This window comes from Gadus morhua, chromosome 8 (genome assembly GCF_902167405.1).
Source record: "Gadus morhua chromosome 8, gadMor3.0, whole genome shotgun sequence".
Classification (NCBI taxonomy): domain Eukaryota; kingdom Metazoa; phylum Chordata; class Actinopteri; order Gadiformes; family Gadidae; genus Gadus; species Gadus morhua.
The window spans coordinates 20309216-20337111 of NC_044055.1; the positions used below are offsets into that span (position 1 = coordinate 20309216).

Here is a 27896-nt window from a genome sequence, read left to right on the forward strand (position 1 = left end):
TAACATTACACATTTCAATGTTAGGGGTTCATTCATGATACAATGTATGGGCGGATTGACCTACTTATTTACTACCAGCCGTCTGTAGTAGCCTAAACATACACACATCTGCGGGACAGATTGCAAAAACCTCCACATTCCTCTTCCTGGACTGCATGGAATGTGTTTTAAGGTGAAAAAATGACCAATCATCCAGCAAGTTGTAAATGTCTACCTCCAGACAAAAGCAAGGAAACACGACTGTTGAAGACCACAAAAAGACACAAAAGGCAGGTTTAAGTCATAAAACTATATTTATAAATAAAAAGACATTTGCTCCTTGATAAAAGTAGTGAGAAAGACATGGTAAGAATTTGTTTCCACTATACATTATCACAAGACAGAGACTGAAAATGCTCTGGATTAAAGATGAAAATGTAGTTATGTCGTTTAAAAAAATGACTCTCGAAGCTGGACGCTTATGTTTAGTGTTGAAAAATTAAACTATTTGCAGCAGACTACGTATATAATAAAAACAAATGCATTCACACAGAAAGAAGGACCTCAATGCTCTTTCTCTACATACTCCTTTTTTTAAAACTTCTTTCCCTCTTTAGTCAGGCAAACATATTAAAACATTTTTAATAAAGTTGACAGTGTTCATTTCAGCTTTCTCTCACTTCTTTTTTTTTTCATCTTTCCAAGTGATCCGTTGTTAGAGGTCAAAGAAAAAGGGGGGACTGAAGAAGGGGAAGAAAGGAGGGAGAGAAATAGTGAGTGAGGGGGGGGGCAAGTTGTGGGGAGGAGAGGACAGAGGCATGCGCTCCGATAAGGAGAGCAAGAGAAACGGCCAGGGAAGAACAAACGATAAACCATTTCAGTTAGAAAAGCGCCTAGTCATGTCCTCCGCCTGTCCGTTCCTCCACTGCACTCTTCCTCCTATCAGAGAGGAAGCCAAGAGAGGTCCGCCGGTTTCATCTTCCTGGGGTGGGGGGGGAAATCGGGGAGGGAGGGGTCTTCTTCACTGAAGAAAAATATGGCCACTGCTACGGGGAGGAAGTCGGGCGGGTAAAAGAAAGTAAAGAAATTATTCTCTCAGCAATGAAGCCAGACATGGACTCATATCTCAAAAGGGAGAACGGGATCTGAAGACGTTGTGCTGCTGTGCTGCTCTCAGCTGTGCTGCTCTCACCCCCCCCCCCCCCCCCTCCCTCCTCCCTACCCTCATCTGCCCAGTCACCCACAGGAAGCACAAACTGTCCAACGCATGGGGTTGTGGATATAGGGGGGGCGGGGACGGGACGGGGGTGGCTGTGACCGTCATCACATGACATCGACAAAGTACTCTCCGGGGTTGCCGACCGCCATGCGCAGGGACTGGCGGGAGGCGGTGAGCTCCGGCGGTACGTTGACCAGCTCCCGGCCCGGCGGCGCCCCCGGGGCGGCCGTGGGCGTGTGCGGGGGCTGGGGGGGCAGGCCCGGGGGGCCGTAGACTAGCCCGGGGGGGGCGTAGGCGATGGCGTGGGAGTGGTGGGAGTGGCCACTACGGTGGCTGAGGGAGCTGCGGACGCTGCGCTCGCTAGGGGCCGCCATGGAGCGCTCGCTTGGGGCCCGGAGGCTGCGGACCTCCGACTCGCTGCCGCCGCTGCCCCCGGACTTGCGGCCCTCGTTCTTGCTGCAGTTGGACCCGCTGCTCCCTGCGGGCGGAGAGAGGGAAGAGGAGAGAGTGAGACTCAGATGGATTTGAATACAAAGTGAACCGCGAGAGGGTTGACATGTGCACGATTATGATAATGATAATAATAAAGTAAAAGTTGAGACTACAAATGGTGAGCTACAGTCACAAGGAAAACAATGAATGCCGCTTCCTCGTTCGAGCTGGCGTGGATATGTGTATTATATTAAAAAGGGACGACGTAGAGTTTATAAACGGAAATGGCACCATTTCATGCACCTTACTAGATTATAGTAAAGATAATTCACACGTGTAGCCCCTTGGAAGGTCAAAACAAAGAAAGTACAATAACAAACAGGACAGAGAAGACATAATAAAGAGATACACAGAAAATAACACACAAGACACTCATTACCGAGCTACGCACAATAGCAGATAACAAATGTATGCATGTCAGCATAGAGCAAGTCATAAAGACCATAAGATCAAATTCAAGGTCAGTGAGCACAGTGCTGTGCAGCTTTTAACAGGCTATTTAACCTGGTGACGACAGTGCTGATAGAGCTGCAGCTCCACATATGCTGTTCCACTGCATAGCGGCTTTTACAGAAAAAGCTGATTGCCCAAATGCAGTGTGTCAAAATGGTGTGGTACAGTCACGTGTACAGGATAATCTTGAGGATCTAATAGAATGTACTGAGCCAGAATACACAAATTGGAAAACCGTGTGAAACTCTCGAAGCTCAGTACAAAATATTTCTCCAATACTCTTCAGTAATGAAAATGCAAAGGCTTTTTTGTCTGCAGTTTTTACAGTTTGTTTGAATAAGAACTCAAGAGCTGGTATGGGTGTACAGCCTGCCCCCAACATGCAATTCAATAAGATGATTTATAGCCCAGAGCAGTTGGAATGACCTTTCTAAGCAACCACAGATCAGTGTACCAGTAGAATAACAAACTGATACATGAAACGGACACACAATCTCTCACAAACACACACACACACACACACACACTCACCACTGTGCTGGCTCCCGGCACTGCCTTGGCCAGGGCCCCCGGCATAGGGCTGGGGCAGGTCGTGGGGGGACTGGGGATTGTAGGGGTGCGTGATGGGGAACTGGTAGGGCATGGCCATGGGCCAGGGGGCCGCTCCAGGGTGGGGCAGAGGATGGAGGATGTCCTGGTCGGACGCCCCGCCGCTGGAGCCGTCGTGGTCATGGAGGGACAGGTGGGCCATGTCTGACGGGGACAGAGCCGGGGTTATGTACATCACCCTCTAATCACCATCCAAATAAAGCTAGTTTAAAGCACCACAGGTAGGACAAATAGCACAGAAACAACATGAGCTTAAATCCTTCTCCATCGTATGGATTCAATTATAGTACTTTGTAATAAATTAGAAAGGGAAAAAATATATTTTAATTTATGGTAGAGATATTTCTCATGGAAATGTTGCCAGTACATTTTTAGACAACCATTTTTGCCCAAGAGGTGCATATTAATTGCTCTTCCTTTATTCCATCATTTCATTTAACTATCAATAATACCACTTTATTGCACAAGAAAAAAAACTGCTTACAGTATTGATTTCGTTTTATATGAACCCACAAATTACACCATGCACCGTTTAGAGGCCCTACCATCTGGTAGAAGACGGGGGTCCCTGAAAGTCAAAGCTCTGAACAGCTTTATCCCTACAGCTGTTGGGACTGCTTAACAGTACCTTCATCTACACACTATTTTCATCCACTTGCACTGTAATGTAAAACTATTAATTTAATCATTTAAAAAAGGTTTGGAAATTGTCCAGGTTGTTCATTGCTGGCAGAAACCCCCCACAAAAAAAATCCTATAACAAAGTTACATTTAAAATCAGCCACAGACGACGGCTCCCATGACAACCTAACTGGATAAAAATAAATAATGGGTAAACCCTTTTACAAGTTTCAACTTACTGCCGCAGACGTCCCCAAAGATGTAGTAGCACTGCTCAGAGAAGGTGATCTTGTTGACCGTGTGTCGGATGTAGCCGGCCTTCAGCAGGTTGCTGGCGTACTTGCGGGCCTCCCGGCGGTCCGAGAAGCCTTCCACGTGGTGGAAGAGCCAGTCCACCACGTCGGAACCTAAGGGGGACAGTGCTGGGTTAGAACCTCACGTTTGGCCATTTGGATGGACGGTGTGTTCCTCAACGGACCCGTCTCTCCGTCATTGGATTTGATGCTGTGAGGTCCTCAAACTCTTCAGTGGATAATACAATTTGAAAAAGAGACTTATCTATCACTGTTACTCATGGAGGCCGCTGCAATCAATGTACTATTGTACTAAACTCAGTGTTGTGCAAATCCAAATGATTTAGTTTACAGAATATAAGTAAGAATATGTAGTTGGCCTAAAAATTTGAATGTTTCTAAAAAAAGAAAGAAAAAAATGCCAAAGTGTATGCAACCAAAATCACCACACACAAAGACATGGCTTGAAATACACATAGTTATCAAGCATCAAGGAAAATGCATAGAAACAATTCGACCATGGTCAACTTGTTGCACCTACCAATAAAGGCATTGGCGATGGTAATCTTTAGCCACATCCTGTCGCGCACCTCCAGCCCGGATTCTGGAGTCGCCATCGCCTTAGCAACAGTAGCCATTTCGGTGTGGATGGACAGGTGGAAGTCATCGAAACCTGGGGTGATTCAGTGAGGGTTGACACAGTGAGCTAGTTAGAGGGGTTGCCATGATCTCCACGGCTGCAGTCAAGGACGTCCTGTTCTAGCTCGCCTACAGCAAGTCGTTTGACCTCCCTTTGGTCGTGACCTCAGCTGCATAAATTTGGCCAGGGCCTTTCACCTGAGTGTTTACACTTACAAGTTTAATGTCACAAAAAGATATGGTACTTCAATGGTACTAGGAAACCAATTAAATGGGAATAAGGAAAGTCTTCCGTCAAAGAAAGGTCTCATACCTCCCCAGACAGAAGATATAAAGGTAGATATTTGACTTCAAACATAATGGGGAGATGGGAGCTCTGTGTGAGTTATGGCGACAGGGGAGTTATGCTGAGAGGGAGGCTGTGGGAATGAACAGGGATCGGGCTGAAAATGGAAAAGTCTTGGAATGCAGCAGAAGGGCGGGGCCCGTGCTTAACAGGGATAGGATTTATTTTAGATTACAGGAACACACCGATAGTGAAGTTTCCTCAGGGGAGACATTAAACATGCCAGGGTTTGGGGACCAGAGTATGGATTTGTGTATATGCACACACTAAACAACACCACTACCGTCTCTAGGAAATACTATTCTAATAGCATCTCTAAAGCACTTACAAGCTCTTATCTCCGTCCTATGAGTGTGTCACTGTTAAAAGCATTTAAAAAAAAAAGGCATAAAGAAAAAATAGTCATCATAAGAGATTGTCCATCGCAAACCTCTAGAAGGTAGGCTATAGACCCAGTGTGTGTGTGTGTGTGTGTGTGTGTGTGTGTGTCCAACCTAGGCTACAAATTTTGGTCATTTTTGTGTTTGAAAGTCTTGGGCTGGCGAGTGTACAGACTGGCCACTAGGGGTCTCCGAATCCTCAGCTTTCAAAGATAAAGACACAACAGATCATTGTTCTGTTTTCTATTTAGCCTGAAACTGAACGATCTGCAGATATGATATTTGCATACGCCACGACGTTGTGTTGAACTGACGTAACATCTTTATCCAGACTTGTTTATACATGATCATACAACTTTTACATGTGACAACATTTAAGTCCTTGCATTTGCATCCCAAATTGCGGACAAAAATAATTCTATAATGAAAACCCGTAGGACCCCGGTTTGAAGGTTAACGTGTCTCACGTTCGGTCTCTGGGATGGAGCTACTGATGGAGGAGCTGGTGGAGGTGACGGTGCTCATGGAGGGGCTCATGCCATAGGGAGGGTACACCCCCGTCATGGCTGCAGTGTGGGACACCCAGGCTGCCGGGTCAATGGGCCGGATGGGCTCGCCTGGAAGGAGGGGGAGGAGTCAGGCCAGCATTCAAATGCATGACTAATGACCGAGCCGGTCCTTAGTGTGAATGTTACTCAACAATGGTAACAATCACAGAGACACTACTTCATTCAGCACATTAAACATTTAAATTAAATTCATTATTACTGCATTTGAAATTCTGGCTAGTTGGAATAAATTCAGCTCAAATCAAAAGAGGTAATAATGTCCACAAATCTGATCTACATCTATGAAATAAAATTGAAAGAATAAAAATCTATCAATTAACTTTTTTTTAAAGTCTTCTAACATTCACAAAAGAGTTAAAGAAGGGAAGAACAAAAGCCCAAGCTAATGGCTAACCAAGAAACAAAAGGTCAGGGGTAGAGCAGCGAAGGAGGGACTGAAGGAGCGGGGAAAGGAATGCGAGTCTTACTTCTGGGCAGAGCGAAGCAGCTGCGAGGGTTGGGGTCCCAGCACTTGGCCACCGTCAGGGTAATGGGTCTGACAATAAACACAGCCGCCCGGGTGACACACTACTGTTAACACCAGGCTGACAACACACACCAGGCTACACGCCTGGCCGCTTAACAGCACTCCGCTAAGCCCGGCGGATTCCCACCCAGCCGGCCGGGCGGAGGACCCACTGTGTCTATATTTGTGAAAGGCGCTGAGAGTGGGAATGCCCTTTACATATGAATCCACACAGACACTTGGGATGTTGGTCACTCACCCTGGCTTGTGCACAATGTCTCTTAGCACCCTCACCGCGTCGTCGTTGCTCATGTTCTCAAAGTTGATTTCGTTCACCTAGAGGTTTGGGAAAGGACACGGGTTACTAGTCAGCCATTGTAACCTCTTTGTGAACTAGTCGTATGTTGCTTAAGTGAAGAAAAGAAGAAAGTATCATGTGCCAGTGTTCTTGGAATCATTTATGTTTAAATGATTATGTTCATCATATACCGGTAAACATAATCTTTTATTTATTATGGCTAGGCTGACTAGGCTTTAAGAGGAGCAATGCCTTCAACTAAAATATTCTGCCAGTCACAAAACAGAACTGGACCGTAAACAGACAGGCAGGGAAACTGCTTAACCCAGTTTCTTTGCATGAGATTTGAAACCGCTATCACATAGATCAGATATTGCTGTTGGAGCCCAATGAAAACACAGCAGATTATTTACCCCTCTACTCAACCTGTGACTTCACGTTCTGTTATGAAACGGACAGGAGAGTGAAAACAGGAAGCTGAAGGGTGGGATCAGGCTAAAATAAACAGCAGACACCACCCAAAATAATAAAAGTGCCGCGTGTTAAAAAAAAAGAAAAAAAAAAAGGTTTTTTTTTTTTTTTTCTTCAAACCATTTTAAGTATGAAATCCCCTTCTGGATCCCATTATATCAGACAATGGCAACAATTAGCTGCCAGCCGTCTGGTCAGAAGAATGCGTGGTGTTCCCCCCCCTTATAATTCACCTCCCCTCACCTGCAGGTGCTTGCACTAAAGACCATCCTCTCATTCTCTTGGTTCGAGTCCCAGACACGCAACACCACCACAAAAGGGTTTCCCCCCCCCACCACTGCTCTCACACCGCCTATCGCCCCATCTCTGACACACACCTGCAGCAGCATGTCCCCCGGCTCTATGCGCCCATCTGCAGCCACGGCCCCTCCCTTCATGATGGATCCGATGTAGATCCCCCCGTCTCCACGCTCGTTGCTCTGGCCCACAATGCTGATTCCCAGGAAGTTGTACTTCTCTGTACACGGGGACAGGAGGAGGAAAGGGAAGAAGTAGAGGCAACAGAGCATGAATGGAAGGGCTCATAGACGTGACAGAGAATCGACTTTAAAGAGGTGTGTTAAATGAACAAATGAGTTAACGTTGTTTGAATCCCGGATGTGGCCTGAGCCAGCGTGGGAAGTAGGACCGTTACTTACCCATGTTGAGTGTGACGGTGATGATGTTGAGGGACATGGTGGAGTCTGTGATGCTGCTGAACGAGGACGACTGCCGGACCCAAAATGTGACAGTTCAGAGGATTAACAAACCAGATAGTTTAGAGTTCTGAGCAGTGCTGTTCAACCCAGAGCCGTAACGTACACAAGTCATGACTTGCTTTTCCATTGATTATTCTAAATTGATATCAGTTAGTATTATATTACGTTTGCCAAATCCTACATGGTCACAATCTGAGCATTCCTTGAATGGGGATCTCCCTGTCTATTCTGAATGCTTCTTTTTTTCCAACCAAGCTATAAAGAGTTACTGGCTTTTGCAGTTCTTTGGGTGAGGGCCAGAGCCTACGGTTAAGAGGTGCAGTCAAACCCAACCATTATATTATGAGCATATTAACCCCTCCTGTGACTTCCATTGTGAGGCAGGAGCTACATATCTAACCCGTGAGCCCGAGACGTGCTGCTGTCCCATGCCCTCCCCCGGGTGTCCCTCGTGGGCGTGGTCTCACCCGGTCCATGTTGGAGGTCTTGGGTTTTTTGCGCCGCCGTCGCTGGTGCCGTCTCATCAAGCGAGATGAACTCTGCTCAGTGGAGCTGCTGAACCTGCAACCCCAGAGAGAGAGGACGGCCGTTTAGACGATGTGGCAGGACAATGTCGTGGCCAGGCTGTCCCTACTGCCAGCCAAAAAGGTATCCAGTTGGATCCCCTTGTCCACAGAGTACCTGGAGGCTAACCCCTCGTATCTTCTCCTTAACGGTATGAATCTGAATTCACTGTAATTCACTTTGGATAAAAGCTTCTTCTAAATGGTAAATTGGAAAAAAGGTGCAAGTGAGGGCTAGCAACCCTAACCCTTCAACAATTGGTATTATGATTATGTTCTGTTGAAGCAAAAGCCTGTTAATACGCCTTCCATGGTACATGGGAGCAAAGAAGTCTGGTCATGGGTTGTGCTCCAAAGCCATCTTATAACTCGATTCTGCTTGCACACAGATGTGAAAATGAATCCAAGCGAGGTCGCTGAAGGATCAGTTGGCTAAACAATGCAGTAAAGTCTTACTTCTCAAGCTCCTAAGGCTTTGACACAAATAGTCACGCAGAAATGTGTGATGTTTATCCAACTTGGGTTTTACCATAACAACTCCAATTTTCCCAACTTTGTTCAGTGGTAACAGACACGACAGAGCTGGAGCAGAAGACTCAAAGACTATTGTAGTCTTTGAAATCTTATGAAAGAGGCGAGGCCGAGTTCAAAGGCGTGCTAACACCATATGATTCCAATTCTGCTCATATAAGACTAAAAGCATGCCGATTTGAAAACAAGGCAAGAGATCTAATAGAGACGATTGCTCTGCTTCAACTCAGCTCGGAGGGAAGATGAATAATGAAGTAAATATGGTGAAACGTTGAAAGAGTGAGCGTCACGAGGACTGCAGTTTTAAGGCCTGGAGCTCCGGCCTCCTGGGATGTGGAGTCTGACCTGCTGGTGGCGTCGTCATCCTCCGAGTCGAAGCAGGAAGTGGACTCCAGCTCGCTGCTCATGAAGGACGAGCAGCTGTCGTACTCGGGTCCCCCGCGGCCCACCCCCCGCAACGAGAAGCCGTTCTTTCCACCTAGGGATGGGACACACACACACACACAGACACGCACACAGACATGCACACACGCACGGAAAGTTGTAGTTAGCAAAAAAAAGAGAAGAAGGAAAGAAGCTTTGGTTACATAAGAAACAAGGGCTGTTTGTCTGGGCCGCCTGAAAATCGAGCAGCAATATCTAATCAGTCAAATGAGAAGCCCCACAACTTCCAGTTTGACTTTGAACACTAAATACGGCTTCCACAATCCGTACATTTATACGTTCTGACCTCTATGACCTTGGTGCCATAGGAGGACACAATTTGACACGGACAAACCTAGGAAGTAAGATTTAGCTTAGCTAAATGAGAAATCAGGGTGTCTACTAAACGACCATTACATTATGGTTTATTGGGCTCAGTTCAACTGTTACAGTGGGAAGTTAATTAACAGAAAATTTCAACTCAGTTTGACATATTTATACGAGTGTTCTTGCCAGCCTTGAGATAAAGATATGAATAAATAAGGTAAAAGGTGAATAAATCAGGCCTTGCAGGCCTTGCTGACCGTGGTCGTTGTTGTGCTTCTTGCGGGGCTTCTCCCTCTCCCTCCTCTGGGACACCACGGAGCCCGTCTCCGTGGCGTTGTCCAGCATGTCCCGGCCACTCGCCGCCTTCCCACTGCAGGACAACGGAACAGGACTTCAATAAGAGAGGAGCAAACACACCAACACACGGTAGAGAAACACATGGTCAGCATCAAAGAGGACCAGGTAATGTCCACAAACACAGCTCCTCTTTTGTCTTATTGCTTTTTAAAACGTCCTGTTATACATCCTACCCTTTTCGGAAAAATATAATCAACTTTTTTTATCTGCACTTGGGGTTGGATTACGATGCCAGCCTGAAGCCATTCAAATGGGTTCAGGTTATATTTGTCAGGTACATCGTATCGTCTTTGTGTTAGAGTGCACTTTTAGTATTGATTCTACAGAACTTATTCCAAAACATTGTTCCTACATTTGTTTCAAACAGACTCAGTGTCTTTTGCCTGCAGCTATACAAGGTAAAGTCAGCATTCCTTGGACTTCAAATATACTTCAATGCTATTATGATGGGAAATAATAATATTTCACACAGCTTGACGGCTTACAGGATGGCATTAGAGCAATTTGAGTAGGTTGATGTTTGGTTCTGGGAAGTCCCTTTATAAGTCTATTAAGATAAGTAATTGGTCATATACGGCTAAAACTATGCCTGATCAGCACAAAAACATTGAAGACCCTTTGATGTAATTAGTCAAACGGAAAACACTGCATTGAGGGCATACCTGGGAGTGATAATAAATGACTCACAACATTGCAGAGGATAAAGAAGACTAAGGAGTGAAGGAGAAGGAAACCACAAAGGATAGAAAAGACAGATTCTTGCTTTGAGTATCGTTCTCAGTCAGCTCCTTGGCACCACAGCTCGTAAGTGTAACCCTGCTCCCTGTCTCTTCCCGTCTACTGCACACACACATTGCTACACAGGGAAGGCACTGACTGGTAGGAGGGCGGTCTGGACTCCCCGATCCCGCTGGTTCTCTCCAGAGGGGGTGGCTGCTCCGTGCTGTCGGCCACAGAGCCCCCGTCGGACTGGGCACCGTCCCCAGAGACCAGCTGTGGACCAATGGAGACAGGATAGGTCAGAGAACCATGGGACCCACAGATAAGAGGCAGAACCAGACCCAGAAAATTCATGAACGGCGGTCAATTTAAACCATTTGATAACATTAGGCCACAAGCAGTGGTAGGGCGAGGCCAAATTCTGAGGAAGTATCCTTGAATTAGATTTTGATTCCATAAACGACAAGAGACAGATTGATGATGCTGTAAAGCCCAATGAAAAAGAAACTGCCTCAGTTAAGCCACTCGTAATTTTGTTCATGTTTTTGAAGTCACCGAGACAGAAACCAGCCGTGGACTAACAGTCTGACAAAAATATATTGAACATTACAGAATATACATTTCTAACTACATAAACTCTTAATAAGTCTCATGACATGTGTTCTGCGCAGAGGAACCTGGCCTATTCATAGTATAGGCTTTATAATTAAGCTGGGTCTTGGAAGTTTCCTCTCAACATCCAGCCTACGTCATTTCATATACATCCAGCGTATGTTTACATGTTTCAGTGTGTGCTTTCAGTATCGTGGGCAGTGCCAGTACCAGTAGCAACAAACCAAATTAGTAATACACAGGCAGAACCGCCAGACACAGAGCCAGTGGCAGTTGGAAGGGGCGATTAAGCCCTCCATCTTGAGCGATGAGATGTATAGTGACGACAGTGACCCAGACTCTGAGTCCCCCCCTAGAGACCAATCAGTCAGCTCATCGCCTGGACAGATGAGCACAAGGAGGCCATCAAAAAGCAACGCAGTGGGCCTGTAATTACATCTCAATGCTAACCACCTCCATCCTATCACCAGCAGCTTAACGGACACATTCTCTCCCATGTAAATAGACCCACAGACACACGCTAGTACAACAACGACAACAAGAGAGAGCGCAAGAATAAGGAACAAAAAGACTGTCTGGAGCGTTTCTTGGCCTTGTTTCAGACACGTAGGGCTAATATAAAAGGACCACAAAAAAGACGGAAAGAACCCCTCCATAAATCTAAACACACTGCATTCAATCAGTCTGACACTTCAGCGCCCTTACAGCGAGACACAAAAAAACGTCCTTCTCCAGCCCTGATTTCTCTCTGGCCCGGCTGATTCAATCTTCTCGTAAGGCCGCTTTCAGACAGCCTCTTTATGGAGGAGTATTTCCCCCCTGCCCCCTCATCCTGTGATTTTAGTTGGTCTTCTAATCCAATCTCCATGAGGTGGAGGGAGGAAGGGGAGAAGGCACACCAGGGCCAGATGTCTTGTACATGTTATGGACAGCCATGAATTAGTGCCCTGTTGTCTGTTTCGTCTGAGTCACTGCTTCTACGTGTGGTTTATGCAGGCTTGCGGGGTGTATGTTTAATTACGGACGGAAGACGGAAACAGTGTGTATGCAATTTTGTATGCCGTTGCCAGTCGTTTAAAAAAAAAAAAACACAACCAAAAATGAGCAAAAAAGTGTGTGCGTGTCTTATTCCTAAGGTCATTAGGGGATAATGATATTACCACATTATCACACAGATACATGCGGCCTCTCCCTAGAGACTGGATGGCTGTGGCCGTGGCCTGGCCAACAGATGGCCGCACACACACACACACACACACACACACACACACACACACACACACACACACACACACACACACACACACACACACACACACACACACACACACACACACACACACACACTAAAACAAATACTCAACACTGTCCAAATTTAGCCACCACAAACACAAACCCCCTCTACATGGTACATTACTTGACCGTACCCATGACACGACACGTCCATTAAAACAGGGCAGCTTGGCGTTGTCATCTGAGATCTCCTCCTTCACCACCCTGCAAGGAAGGCACAGCACTGAATCAGTAAATCTTTACGCATACAGAAAGTAAAAACACTTTTGAGATAGTGGGGATACAAAGAAGTATGGATTTGATGGCGAACGATAGGGACACTGTAAATGTTGAAGACACCGTGCTCTTTTATATGCAAAGAACAACAACTTTTAAACCATTAAGCCGTCAAAACGGTAATAAAACACTGCTTTTGGCAAGCAGTGAGACCCATGCACTTAATAGTTTAAGAAAAGAAAACGGTTTCCTTCTGAGGTCATAAAACAAAGCATGCCTCAAAATGTAACCAAATCTTTCCAGAACAGTTGAACCAATATAAACATGGTTGGTTATAAATTTGTTTTTTTTAAACAACATTGATCTTCTAATATAAAACATGGCCTTATATATACAGATGATAGTTAGGGAGGGAATGAAATGACAACCCACAAAACTATTAATGTTCATTCAAATTTAAGGAAAAATAACTTAAGGTAGTTTTTTTTAAACACATGGGTACTTCAACTTTACTAAGGAATGTGTGAAATACAGGTTGGAGTCTTGGTGAGAAATACTCAGGATTTAAGTGTTCTAGTCCATGTAGAATCCAAGGGTGAGATATCTTTATGTCAATCACAACATCTCAAGGGTTAGCCAACAGCCCACTGACCTATAAAATACATCTAAAACAGCAAATTAAACTCAATTACATCAAGTAATTAGCATTCCACACCGTTTTCTATCTAGGCAAACAACCTTTACACTAGTCCTCTAGTGGAGCTGCAAAAACATCAGAACTTGTAGCAAGGTTTTGCCTCAAGATAGAAAATAATCAGGTGAGATCTATCTGGTTTCCACAATGGGGGTGTTAACATGCCATAGACTTGGCAGTATCAAGTCTTCCTGTAAGTAAGCCGAGGTGGTCACTACGTGCTCAACACAGTCCTGCTTGTAATGGGGCACTGATCTCCATTCCCGTTTAACAAGTTATCTTTACTCTTGAATTTCAAAGTACTCTAGTGGGTTCAAACTATGTATTTATAGAATCAACTACTTTATTTACACAAGTGATAATCTTTTGTCTGTTTGATTAAAGCAATCTTTTCCGTTTTTAACAGCCTATAAGCTGTGCCCCACCCATGTAGGCTATTACTGGGTCCACATATTAGGATGAGAAATTTGAAGAAGTAATCACAATTGAAAAGTTTACCAACAACTTTATGTATAACAATGTAACATAGGTGGGCACGGTTGGTGGTTTGTCTAAAGTTCTGGGGGGACTTGTCACGTTTCACGCAAATGAACATGATCATTAAACTGCCAGAGTGATAAACAGGGCATTCCTGTGTCCAACACTAAATTCCTCAAGACTAAAAGACAACAGCAGGGGCCTGCTGGACGAGCTGACTGACTGGTTGTTTCCATTCTGACATTGGCTGGTTAGCCAAGCTTTACGATGTAAGCCATCCATACGGACTGTAGTAGTGTTCATATTGGTAGTTTACAACAACTGTTTTCTGGTATGCTTACACTCCATACAAAACACGTCCTATTGAGCACTTAAGGGAGCGATACGTTAGGGTAAAGGCACACGATGTCAGTGGAATCCGAGAAACACAACGAACTGCAAAACAATGCAGTGTAAACAAACGTCCCTACTAGGTCCGGGACCCCAGCCCCGGGGGACACCAGCCCGGGGACCGCTGGACCACAGCCTGAGGGTCACCAGCCCGGGGACCTCGGGACCCCAGCCTGGGGGACACCAGCCCGTGGACCCCGGGACCACAGCCCGGAGGACCCGAGCCCGGGGACCCCGGGACCCGCTATGCGCTAGCAGCTAACAAAGGAACGGCGACTCAAGCCGCAAGCTAGTGGAGGTTAGCTTCCATAGGAGTGAATTATAACAGGACCGCCAGGTCGGGTGCGTTTGAGGCGAGGAACCGACAGCACATTGGTGAGGCCTATGTCAAACCAGTATCGAGCCGTACACAAATAACAACTTTACCCGAAATCATCGTCCATGGATTTAAAGAAGAACTTGTAGTTTGGTTTCTTGAGGACATTTTTGAAGTCTGCGAGAGTCACTCTGTCCGCCGGCACAGACAATTTCACCAAATACGGTGTTTCCTGGTCGTCGAGGTGGTAGATAATCTTGGTCTCCCCCATCTCAAACAGCTGGGGCGAGACAGTCCGAGTGCATGAACCCGTCTGGCAGGCTCCCTCTCGGGCCCCGGCTCCCTGTGGCGTTGCGGCCGGGCCGGGAGACTCTCAGTGGCTCACACTCGCCGGACTACGAAGCCCAGTCCTGAACCCTTTCACGCCAGCTTGCTGCGCCTGCTTTTCCAATTCAAATGCACCTTGCTCGTCCAAAATACGGTCCAAACTGGGGTCGACGCTTAATAATTTACAGTCTGATATTCGGAAGCACCAAAAACGCCATGGACTCTGACCAAAATTGTTAAAAGAAGCTAAAACATAAACAATCTCGGACAGCTCGCTAGCTGCCAAGCTCGTTACTTTGTTGCCCACGAAGCACTGCTGCTGTCAAGGACTCTTCCGACCCTGTCACAGTGGTGCTCCCTCTACCGGAGAGGAGGAGTGCGGCAGACAATAAACCCCTTCTACACCGATCCCTAGCATTGGAGGTGCACTTCAACCAGAACATAAACCTATTGTGTGGACATGATATGTATTGTTTCTTCCATTAGACTAGCTATAACAAAATTTCCTATTTGGTTTTCCATACATTTGAACACATTTCTGTAATATCTTGAATAATATTTCTTTCTTCCCACCCAACTCATCTATTAACACACTGTATTTTATTAAGTATACTACCCGGAGTATAGTGTGTTCTATCTTCATTTTACCGATGACCATTTGCTGATGCTATTAAATAATAGAATAATGTTATGGACCAGAGGACACATAACTCCAGCACATTTTCAGTGCATTTATAAGAACTACATGTTTCTTTCTTTAGATTGTTTTCTATATCCCTTTCTAAAGAGGTCAAATAAATTATCATTTGTAATAGCAGAGCAGGTTATTAAAAAATGTGTATGTATTGTTTGTGTATGTTTACATTATGTGATTTTAAATTATTTGTCACGTCCAATAATGCATTTTTCCTTTCAAGACATAATTTTGCCTAAAACTGCCTAAAATTGCCTCGACTTCCAAATATAGCTTATGTTACCAAAGTCCAGTTGCCAATAAAACCTTGATATGAATATACCTCCATTATAATGCGAGTAGAAACAAGAAAAACATAAAGACAAAAGTGAATATTTACAACAATTTGCCGTTTATTCGACCAACTGATAAATGATGCACAACCATAGGCCACATGAGAGTCAATACAGAACTCATTGCAAAGGCTCGTTAGTGACAGTAAAACAATGAATGGGGTACAAAATTTTATTCTGAAATAGATAGCATTTAATTCCTTCTACGAAAAAAAAACTAAAAACCTTCAAAATGCTTTGACAGTGGCTGGGCAGGACAACGAAATACATTTCAAGTAACAAACAAAACAAATTACCTTAAGAAATGTTGTGACTGTGGCAGGGCATGACAGCAGAATAACTTTTAGGCAACAAAACAAAGAAGAAAATATAGAGGTGTGGGGCAGGGGGGGTTTGGTCTCTCATAATTCATTAAATAAACTTTGCGGGGGGTTAGGGATCGCTTGGGGCTGGAGAGACGTATCCTAGTCATCTAAAAAGTCATCATCCAGGTTGACGTCTGTGGTGTCGATGTCATCCAGCTCCATGTTGTCCAGGTCCACATCCAGATCGTCCAGAGACTGGGAGGAGAGGAGAGGAGTAGCGTAAGGGATATGTACACACAACACAGGGTCAGACTTCTGGATGTCCCACTTCAAGAAGCCGTGCATATAATGTTTACTATTCCACAATGAGATAAGAACGCCTTATTAGCCAAACGGTTCACAGAGAGAGAGAAAGGGGAGACCCTACCTTATCTTTCTGTGACGAGTGAAGGGCTTCCTCCTCTTCCTCGGGAGTCTCTACGGAAGAGGCTGATGGCTGCGAGGGTGTCATGGCTGAGACCGCCGCCATCATAGAAGCCATCATTCCGGCAACTGGGCTCGCCTTGTCACCGTCTTCTGACTGCTGACCAGGGTGACAGAGAAGTAGTGTGAAGCCTAAACACTGGCTGTTCGGAGTCCCTCATTATCAACCTGTAATATGTCCTTTATTGATGTCAAATGATGTGTGGAGTAAGTAAATAAATCAGGGTCTTAAGAGGGACAATGCGTAAAGAGGGGGGGGGGGCTCACCGTTGTAGTGGGGGTAGGGAGCACTCCAGTGGGCTCATATCCCTTGGCCTCCTCTAGAAGGTTTCTGTCTTCATTGGGCTGAGAAGTATACAAGACACAAGGTTTCAAAATACAATGGTGTAATGCCGCTTTTCCACTGCATGGTACCAGCTCGACACGACTCGACTCAGCTCGCCTTTTTTGCGTTTCCACCGCGAAAACATGGTATCTGGTACCTGAAGTGGCTGCTTTTTCTAGTACCGCCTCGCTCTAGGTTCCAAGCGGCTGAGCCGATGCTAAAAGGTGACGTCGGCAGACGGCCGGCCACTGATTGGCCAGAGAGTGTGACGAAGTCACGAGAGCGACATGGCAACCATGCTGGTAACAGCCATAGCAGCGCCGCAGCCAACATATTCCACTTCTTCAACATGCCAGCTAATAATACGAACACGAATACCATCGCATCGATGTTCTCCATTGTTGTTATGTGGGTTCTGTCCATGTGTGGGTTACGTAGGTGTTGTTTGGGTCGCGTACAAAAATACGTCACGGCCCTTTCGCGCAGCCGACCCCGCCCACGTCCCGGAGGTACTATTTGCGGTGGAAAAGGACCCGCGCTGCTACCGTGTCGAGTCGTGTCGAGTCGTGTCGTGTCGAGTCGAGCTACATGTGCGGTGGAAAAGCGGCATAAGAGTGGCAAATACACCGTAAGAAATGTCCCTCATTAATGACGACAATCCAAATAAAGACGATACAATTTAATCCCAGAGCCTCCCGTAACTGACCGTCACCAGGGGGTAGTCGGTGGCGGGCCTGGAGGTCCCCAGGCAGGTCTCTCTGAGGAAGTGCTCGGCTCCGAAGGACTCCCTCAGACCAGGGAACAGGTTCTCGTACTCTGTGGGGTCTGCCAGCGACTCGGCAGCCTTTCAAACCAAAACAAGGGCACAATGGTGAGTAGATGTAGTCTAACACACATTCGTTCCAAAAACATTTTCAAACCCACAGATAGCTCAAAGCGGTGCACAATGGTATATTGAAATGAATAGAAACAGAAGAGATGTGTCAAGCCACTTGCATGAGGACTTCTAGTCGATGTTGCTGATTGTCGGACATACCTTCTGGTTGACCTTGGCCAGGTTCTCCCTCCACAGCTTGACCACCCGGGACACCTGGCTGGGCAGGTAGGTGCGGGCCAGGAAGGCCGCCTCTGGCAGCCGGTTGGTTCTGATCAGCAGCTCCAGACACTGGTCCAGCCTGGAGGGTGAAACCAAACCATAAAAGAGAGCGGATCAGAACTCCAGTCCCATCTCTGACCCACAACAGGGACCCCCAAACTACATTGAATACAAATATTTAATGTAGTCCTACTTAGAGTGTATTTTACATAATATTTTTACATCCCTTGTGTGCAACAGTTTTGCACACAAGGGACCTCTCTGTGTCGTTACCAAGGTCACTCGTTCAGGCATGTGGTAGAGAAGGTAGCTCATATTCGAAAATGGAGGTGTTTGTGTGTGTCTAGGGGGGGGGGGGGTACTTTAGATCAGCATCAAAATATTTAGGGCGAGGTAAGGAACAACACCTGCAGCAGACAGCCTACCCCTCTCTCACTCTCCAGTGTACTCACTTGCCCTGCAGGAAGTAGGTCATGAAGGCCACGTTGTTCTTCCCGTCCTTCTCGGCTCCTTCGGCCAGCTTGCTCACCATGGTGGCGTTGCCCGAGGCTGTGGCCAGCAGCAGCAGCCCACCGTAGTCCTGGGCGTGGTGGAGGCACTCCTGGGCCAGCCCGAACTGGCACTTACTGATGGCCAGCTCCGCCAACTGCTTCCACTTCTGCTCCGCCTGTGGCGCGGTGGGGGAGAGGGGGATGGGAGTTTGTCAAGCGGTGTCATGACAACCAATTTCCCCTTGACGACCGGTCGCCTTTACGAGGCTTGCTCTTGTGAAGAAGAAAGTGTTTAAACTCGTTTCGGTTGAAGTTGGCTACATTTGTTGTTGGCTAAAGTTAACCTCGCCATTAAACCTCAACTCCTATGGTAACGGTTTTCAGGGAGTTTTATGGTAAATATAATCAATCTATTGAATATGATTCAAATACTTTCCACCCCCCGAATGTTTGGAGTTCCACCAGCGGTGTGTTTACCTCGGCCTCAACGGCCAGCTGGTAGGCTGTCTTCAGCTCCCCCAGGTTCAGGGCCAGCTCAAAGCGGTGCTCTGGGTCCATGGACACAGCCAGGGCCTGCTGCTTGAAGCCCTGCGCACACACAAAAACACACCTTTTACACTTTGATTCGATCACAAACCACCAGCAACTCTTCTCTAGTGGTGCACGTAGACAAGGGGCTAAGTAGCTCTTCTTGAACGGAAAATATTAATATCCAATAAACATAAATACAAGTGTGCTGCATATGCGAGCAAATGTTTGCTCAACTGTAATTGATTATAATTAGTGCTGTCAAGCGATTAAAATATTTAATCGTGATTAATCGCATTACATTTTTTTCTATGCTAAATATCCCTTGATTTCTTTGTCCCATTAATTTTTCTCATTTTAATGCTCTTATCAACATGGAGAAGTGCATCGGCTTGCCTTGTGCAAATGTTTTTTTATTGATAACAACAATGGCATATACTGATCAAAACAGGACGATACAAAAAAAAAAGCCTATAGCGCAATTAAACGATGAACATACAAACATACTGCCCTGAACATAGCCATCAGTCTACTGCTTCTGCGTTAATAACGCGTTTAACCGACAGCACTAATTATAATATAACAGCTCTGATTCCTGCTCACCTGTTTCTCCAGGAAGTGGGCCACACGGGTCCTCTGCTCCTTGGGGATGGTGGGCAGGACCTTGTCCGCCATGCCGAAGTCCCTCCGCATCACGGCGGTCTGGTACTCCAGGACGGACACCAGCAGGGAGTAGGTGACGATGTTGAGCTCCTTGTCCCCCAGGTAGAGGCGGTCGTCCTTGGGGATGTAGCCCAGGAGGTACATGGTCCTGCCATGGGGGGAGGTCACACATGAACCAGGTCAGCTCCACACGAGAACCCAGGCAGAGAGCCCCTCAAGGCAGGAGGAGGCACTTCATAAAGGAGGACGCTGGCAGACCCGACTGTTTATGCCAGGCTGGTAAATTGTTGACGTTGAGAATGTTAATGTTTTACTTGGGTGCAAATAATTTGACTTCTCTGGCTTCTATCCATCAAAGCTGCAATGCAGAAAGCCTGACTCTTTATAATCCAACAATAATATTATTGATGCAGAACTATGTATCCCGTGTTAGTCTATAACTTAAGTGTAATCTTTACCATTGCGCCTTTTGATTTACTTCAAAGAGTATCTGTACCTGTCCAGGTGAGCAATAGTGACGATCTCTCCTCCTACGAAGTAGTTGAGCCTGTTGACCGAGCTGGTGTAGATGAAGCAGTCTCCAACCCAGAGCCCTGTCTTCACTATCTCCTGGATTTCTCCTTGCACCTTCAGGAAAAAGGAGACCAATCAAGGCTTAGAATGGCCAGCTATGGATGTGAGGGAATTATAAGATAATCTTTACTGGTATTAAATATTAGAATATTTACTTAAGAGACCCTTTTATCCAATGCAAAGTAGGGCTTTGACTTTTGCCCAAAAATCATATTCGAAGTTTGTTTGTTTATTCATATTAATTTTCAAATATTTATGAATAATATTTTGACCATTAAATGCCTTCAGTAAGACCTGGATTGGGCTTCGCAAGGTTTGTTTACCGCGTTGCTATGGTTACCGATCTTGCGTGTTCCAACGGTTTATTAGGTTTCTAATAAATCGCTGTCTAATCAATACTTCATTCACTGCCTCTTCTGTGGTCATTACAATATTATGAATAGACTGCGTCGTTTTCTCCGACGTCTCTCCCTCTTGGCCTGCCCGAATATTAAGGGCTGCCTAATATTCGTTCGAATTTTGATTTATTTTTTGATATTCAAATTATATTCGAATAATGAAGTTCGGAGTCAAAGCCCTAATGCATAGTGGGGTTATATCCCTCCGATTATAAATCAAGAAATGTTTAAACAAAAGTCATTCCTGCAGTGAGAAGGTATAGATAACTTTGAACAAAATTGTTGACTACAGTGAAAAGGTAGACAGCAAAGGTTAAACCTCCAATACATTGACCTTACACAGTCCTATTTACATAAACTAAAAACACACACACACATACTAATTTGCACACTTACCTCAAAGGCGTCCTCAATGCCGTCCTCTGTGACCCCCTCGTTGGACTCCTGGGAGGCAGCGACCTTGTCGGCCATGTAGCGCAGGATGAAGAAAGACTCCTCTGTAGCGATGCACACCAGCTCCCCGGAGTCCGACCAGAAGATCTGCAGCGGGCAGGGTCGAGAGAGAGAGAGAGAGGGAGAGGGACATGGAACAGAGGGACAGGAGAGAGAGACTGATTTATAGGCCCAATCCCATTTCTACCCCTTACGGGAAGGGGAAGGGGTAAGGGGAAGGGGTAAGGGGTAGAAATGGGATTGGGCCATAGTCTAATAAATAGATATTACAGGTAATGCCTCAATGACTTTGGCAATCACTGAGGGAAAAGCTACATACAACTAAAACTAGGAAGTGTTTTCCCCATTACTCGAGGAGAAGTCTTACGTGTTTGGGCTGGATCTCAATGCGCCGGATGAGCTCCGTGTTCTCCCAGTCGTAGAAGGCCAGGCCGTTCACCGACCGCACCCCGAGGAGGAAGCCTCCATAGATACCTGTAGGGAAACGAACCACGCCCATGTTTACACATCAGCACAGGCTACATGTGGAAGAACGGCAACCAACATTTTGTCACCAGGAATAATATATATATATATCAGTGGAGGCTTCTCCATTGAGGAGAGGGAGGAAGATCCTCCCTAACATTGTTGAGAATAAAAAATTTAGATTGCCCCGACTATTGTAATGAATTAATGCCCTTAAATATGACTACTTTATTGCCTTTGAATATATAATGTTCGTTTCCCTGGGTAAAGGGACATTAGCACCCCCTATCGCCTATTGACAATTACTTCAGGGAGGAACGTCCTCCCTCCGCCGCCGTCCACTCCCATTAATTTTCCCGAAAGTACTGGCGGCCGGTGGATAACATGGGTTTCAATGGGAGAGAGGAGGAAAATCCTCCTCTGAGTGGGTGGGACCTTAAGGGGTCTGATTCGCGCAAAAATCTATCCGTCTGCGCTATGAACCAATAAGCAGGATCCCTGGATGTTGAGCAGTGCTGACAGATTGGTCCGATTTCCCACCGAATTGGGCTACTTTTAACCATGTTAGGCTGGAAAAATTATCATTGGGCGGGAAATCTGCCCAATCTGGCAACGCTGTCGATAACAAACCCGGTCTGCATTGCCGCGGTGCTCAGTCTGAGAGACGCAGCGCAAGTGAAATCTGCGATAGCGAGATCCTAAATGCACAATGGAAACATTGGAAACGGAGGACATTGTTAACGTCTTATTACAAAAACCATTCCACTCATTCAGAAAGAGGTAGACCACTTCCCAAAATCAAGGTAATCAGAAGTAATGGCAACGTCAGTGTTGTGAGTGCTACATGGTTTGCTAGGTACGCATGACTTACTGGTAGCATTACAAGCAATTGTAACTGAAAATAAACATAGCTAAATAACTTCAGTCAGTGAGGGCAAAAATAGGCCCAATAATAGGCCCAGATTTTTTTATTTACTTTTACAAATCAATAGTAGGCCTGATTTGACTAATATGCTTTGCATCCTTTCCTTCTCAAATTACAGTGATGCCACTGGTGGCTTTGTATACATTTTGTTCACATAACTCCCTCCCTGCTATTTTATAGTTCACCAAAACACCCTGAAACAACTTGAGTCTCACATTCTTATGCCACCATACACCAACAGTGCAAGCAGGCCAATGGCAACCAAGTGCGCAGTCCTTCCTCCCTCACTTTAAAAACCACCAGCCGCCACTGATATATATATATATATATATATATATATATATATTGTATATCCATTAAGATTACCTTCAGCGCCAAAGTCTGGCTTGAAAGATTTCTTCTCCTTGAAATTCTTGAAGATTTTGACGATGCTGGTGCTTTCTCGGATGGCATATCTATACATGACAAAAGAACGTTACATTTTTATTTATTCTTTATTGCTGTGATAAAGGGCAAGTTCACAAAAGGAGAAAGACGCCATCTTCCCAGGTACGTACTCTGAGGAGTCGTGCGCCCACACAAACTCCTGTGCCGAGCCGAAGCTCTTGTTCCTCAGGGCCATCGCTGTGTAGATGATGTACTCTCCATCCCCACACACCACCACGAACCTGAACCACGGGCACAGCACACACAGGGCATGACTCACCGTCACACTGCAGTGCTAGTACAGGTGAGAAAGGACATCCCAGACCACATATACATGAAAAGGCTAATTGAGGCTGTGCATATCTGTAGGTTACTAGTTGCTGTAGTAACAAAACTGAATAACATGTGTTTTAGAGATTTGGTGTGTGTGTGTGTAGGTGCAAGTCTGCCCGTCTGTCTGTATGTGTCTTTACCTTCCGTTGGGGTTGTGCTGGATGGTCTGGGGGTAGATCTCACAGCTGCCCATGTCTTTGACAGCCAGGGGCAGCCTCTCTCCGTCCTTGATCTCCGTGTCCACCATGGCCTTCAGGTTGGCCTGCTGCACCTCGCTGTGCTTGGCCCAGATGATCTTGCCATTGGCGTCCATGGACATAGCCGGCTCCTCACGCCCGAGCTAAGCAGTGTGGACAAACATTGGGGGTGAGGCGTGAAATACGCGACATATTGTAGCAGACTCGGTTGCAGATGCGGTAACAGAACTCTTTTTGGTTTTGGTTACAGAAATATAGTTGGTAATATTTTTTACATCATAAAGGAATATTCATTCAGTAAATTTTGAGTTGTGGCTACATATTCATATTTTTCATTGCTTTGAATAGACACTGAATGCATTAGAATGCAATTCTAATGATTGCAATAAATTCCCTCTATGCAAACAGCTTTACAGCATTTAAAGCCTGAAGGCTGTTTCCTCTCCATTGAGGTAAAGGACACAAACCCATATAATTTCTAAGTGCAGTAGACGGCATAACCTCCTAAACTAAATGCTTTGCTCAAAATGTCTAGCCTTTCTCTCCAGATCAATATGACTGGTAACAAATTTTGGGCGAGCAGTGCTCTTTACTAAGGTCACCTTGATGATGATGCTGCCTTCGTCGTAGCCCAGGGCCACGTTGTTGGAGCCCCTGAGGCCACACACGCACCACACCCGCTCCATGCCGTAGTTCAGGGTGCTCTCCAGCCGGTAGGTGCTGGAGTGCCAGATCCTCACTGTACCTGGACATGGCAGAGGACAAATCGGGATTGAGTTAGAAACAGCATAACTTGGGAGAGGAGTTGCATTTGGTGCAAAGTTCTAGGACAAATGTTGACGTGTGTGTGTGTGTGTGTGTGTGTGTGTGTGTGTGTGTGTGTGTGTGTGTGTGTGTGTGTGTGTGTGTGTGTGTGTGTGTGTGTGTGTGTGTGTGTGTGTGTGTGTGTGTGCGCGTGCGCGCGCGTCTCACCATCCTCAGACCCTGTGATGATGATGGGCAACTCTGGATGGAAGCTGACACAGGAGACATTCTGGGCATGACCTTCCAGGGTCTGGACACAGGTCTTGTTCTGGAAAACAGAAAGGAAGAATTGTTATTATGGCATTATAAACATTTTTCTTTTCTTTTTATTGACATTATGATTCCTCTCAAACCCTTGTGGTACAAGGCGTGGTTGTTCCTACCTGGTAGTCCCAGATCTTGACCAGGCGGTCGTCGGCTCCTGATATGAGGTAGGGCTTGTCCCCTCCACTGTAGTAGTCAATGCAGTTCACTCCTTTCTCGTGGCCCTCCAAGGTGAAGTTGGGCGAGGAGGAGCCGAGCTGCCACACCTGGTAAGACATCGCAGGGGGCCATTCACATTTTTGGTGCCTTCTATGTTTGATGGGAGTAAATCTAATGGGAAACTAGGAGCTTATAGTTTGACCCCTCTCCCCCTACCCCTTGCCCCCTTTCAGTAGCTATTGGTTAAGATTCATACTTAAATAAGGCTTGTATTCAATATGATTAAACACAGGAGACTTTTTATTTGTGATTACTTTTAAACCACCCGAGATCGAATACATAATCCATTAATTAAATGGTATAATAATGGTTTGTTAATCCTAATGTAAAGGTAACAGCATTATACACGAAAAGGATGGCCACATTACTTTAAATAACATAAAAAATTGATTGCAACAAAGGAGATCTGTTCGTACCTTAATGGTCCTGTCCAGAGATGCGCTGGCAAACTGGTTGTTGTCTTTGGGGTTGATGACAATCTGCATGACGTAGTGAGTGTGCCCCTCAAACACCTGGCTGCATGACCACTTCTTGTCCCAGTCCCACAGCTTGATCAGCATGTCATCTACACACACAATCATACATTATTACAAATTAAGGTGTTTGTATCCAACTCTAAACAACAACACTTTGAGTAAATGTGGCTTCTTCCAATAGACATGCCATTTTGTATTTTTGGGTATAAAGTATAAATATATATAAAATATTAAGTCACGTTAAAACAATAGTAGATTGGATAGCAAATGGGTAAAACATGGGCATGCTCATAAATGCATTATTAGAGTTGTTTCAGCAGTGTTGCCTCAATATCAAGGGAACCATCCCTTAAGGCTTATGCAGATTCTCTCCATCCCCCCCTCAAAAGAAAAACTATATTTTGGCTCTACAAAGGGGCTATTAGGGTCCATTACTCCGACATGGGTCAACAAATGGAGGGATGAGATTGCGTACCACTGCTGGTGAGGATGTACGGCTGAGTAGGGTGCACAGCGATGCAGCGGATGTAGTCAGAGTGGGCTTCGAACATGTGGACCCGCTCTAAGGTGTTGTAGTTGAACACACGGATCTGCATGTCATCCTGCACGTGACGGGGGGGAGGAAGGAAAGTTACAGACAATACGGCATATTTTCAGAATTTATGAAAGAGAAAAGCCAGGATAAAGGTAAGATAATATCCTAATATTAACATAATATTGATGTTGGCAGTAACATAGTATTCATTTTGGAAACAAAGAAAAATAGACTGAAGTATTTCCTTTTAGGCTTTCATTCAAATAAGATAACCAAAGCTACTAAGAAGGGCTATCCCCCTTACCGCTCCAGTGATGACCCAGTTCTTCCTGGCCACGAACTTGGATGCTCTTACAGGGAGGTCACACACCTCAAACGTCTTCACTAGCGTCTAAAAACAGAAGGTAAAAAGTGCTGTTTCTTTAAAATAGTAAGTAATTAGAATGAGTTAAGAATAAAAGTGTATAATAATGCATTTATTAGAACAATGTAGGACCTAATTAAACAAAATGTAAGAGAGCCTAAACAGTTTGTAACCAACATTATATTAAAGTTTAACTATATTGTCAAAAAGGGAAAATTATTGTTTTGTCTTGTTTGGCACAACAACATTGAATGAAGAACTAGAAGGCGAGATATCACCCTTAAAGACAGTTGTGCGAAAAGTGCATAAGTTATGCATACTTATAACAGTTTGAGGATGTACAAAAATAAATGGTGTCGTTCTTCGACTTTCAATTAAATCACAAGCAATTGAATGTTCACAGTTACCTATGAAAAAGTCTTTACGTTATTTTTCCGATCGTACCTGTGTTTCGTGGTTCCACACACAGACACTGCCATTGTACAGGCTGGCCAGCATCCATGGCTCGGTCGGATGAAGATCCACACTCTTCACTCGATCCGACCTGGCCGTGAGCCTCCTCTTGATGTCCAGCCTCAGAGGCTAAACGACAGAGGAGAATTACATCCAGCATTTTCTACATAAACACTGGATAGTTTGTCAAGATGCAGTCGGACAAGTTGGTGAAATGCTAAAAATGCTACAATCTGGCAACACTGTTCCTGCTGTCAAACGGCTCTTCATCCTACGACCTGGCTTGACAATAGCATGTCAACGTTAGCTTGCTTTATGTATTCAATATATATACTTCTCATGTAAATAATAACACACAGATTTGAGCTCATCTCATTTCATTTATAACATTCTCAAATGTCATATATAGATTGTCAGACGAGGTCGTCCCAGGTCTGGTCTTGACAACTTGTTACAAGCTAACACCACGTAGCTAGCTAGGCTTTCTAATAAAGGGATACACCTCTGATACAATGATAGTGTCTGACACTACTCCAAGACAAAACAATTCTAAAAAAAAATCTTACCATCTTTTATCCCCGCGTTGTCGGTATAGGATGAATTTTTATAGAGGATATTTAAGATACAGGTCCCGATAATGCGACTCAGTGGACACAGCACTGATACTGACGTGGAACTTCCTTAGTCACAATCTCGCGAGACTTCGGCACTGAGGTGGTGATGTGAAACGCGATCTGCGGAGCTGGACCGCGTCAGCGGCCAAGGGGTAAAACAGTGGGTCTAAGTTCGATATATAATGTCTGTTTATTGTTATGTCGCCCATAGTTTCCACAGATAAATATCAGTCTCTAGGTGTATGCTACATAAAGAAAAGATCTTGCTAAAAAATTGAACAAATGGGCCACCTACTGTTACTTGGCCTACTGTAAATATTGCACTTGTGTATAAGTGCAATACACACTTACAAGTGTGATATTGCTCAATGTTTTATTTAAAGACTTAATTCATATCCTGCTTATCTGCAATATCAAAATGCAGGCCTAATAAAATCTATGTAATTGCTGTAATATGACATACAATTATTACATCATCATGTAATCATTTATTGTTATTATACCCCTCAACTTTTTTCCAGAAGAAGTCTTGAAAAACATGTCTGGTGATTTGTATGATTTCTGCTTCTGCACACATTGCACCCATGGCCCTTATAGAAAGT

General features: G+C 45.1%; 2 protein-coding genes across 4 annotated transcripts; both read right to left on the reverse strand.

Annotated features, from left to right (window-relative positions):
• Nucleotides 1-274: 274 nt before the first annotated feature.
• On the reverse strand, nucleotides 275-15212 carry LOC115549663 (segment polarity protein dishevelled homolog DVL-3). Of its 2 annotated transcripts, none has more exons than XM_030364986.1 (15): nucleotides 14662-15212; nucleotides 12593-12662; nucleotides 10711-10826; nucleotides 9734-9867; nucleotides 9072-9204; nucleotides 8100-8193; nucleotides 7573-7642; nucleotides 7252-7391; nucleotides 6365-6441; nucleotides 6068-6135; nucleotides 5499-5648; nucleotides 4208-4339; nucleotides 3613-3780; nucleotides 2675-2896; nucleotides 275-1676 (listed from the first exon to the last, which is right to left on the reverse strand). In XM_030364986.1, the coding sequence occupies exons 1-15, from the start codon at nucleotides 14820-14822 to the stop codon at nucleotides 1303-1305; spliced, it is 2109 nt and encodes a 702-aa protein (XP_030220846.1). In that variant the 5' UTR covers nucleotides 14823-15212; the 3' UTR covers nucleotides 275-1302. The 2 variants fall into 2 exon arrangements, with proteins under 2 accessions (XP_030220846.1, XP_030220847.1); XM_030364987.1 differs by having other exon boundaries at nucleotides 1303-1676; nucleotides 9734-9846.
• Nucleotides 15213-15940: 728 nt separating this feature from the next.
• Nucleotides 15941-27446, reverse strand: copb2 (COPI coat complex subunit beta 2). Of its 2 annotated transcripts, none has more exons than XM_030364060.1 (22): nucleotides 27247-27446; nucleotides 26672-26809; nucleotides 26168-26254; nucleotides 25804-25930; nucleotides 25269-25417; nucleotides 24753-24899; nucleotides 24538-24637; nucleotides 24168-24310; nucleotides 23509-23708; nucleotides 23167-23277; nucleotides 22976-23064; nucleotides 21587-21693; nucleotides 21163-21306; nucleotides 20292-20422; nucleotides 19736-19943; nucleotides 19082-19192; nucleotides 18566-18780; nucleotides 18054-18192; nucleotides 17724-17861; nucleotides 16960-17037; nucleotides 16637-16792; nucleotides 15941-16464 (listed from the first exon to the last, which is right to left on the reverse strand). In XM_030364060.1, exons 1-22 carry the CDS (start codon nucleotides 27247-27249, stop codon nucleotides 16369-16371), a joined length of 2817 nt encoding a protein of 938 aa, XP_030219920.1. In that variant the 5' UTR covers nucleotides 27250-27446; the 3' UTR covers nucleotides 15941-16368. The 2 variants fall into 2 exon arrangements, with proteins under 2 accessions (XP_030219920.1, XP_030219921.1); XM_030364061.1 differs by having other exon boundaries at nucleotides 16061-16464; nucleotides 16637-16789.
• Between the last annotated feature and the right edge of the window lie 450 nt (nucleotides 27447-27896).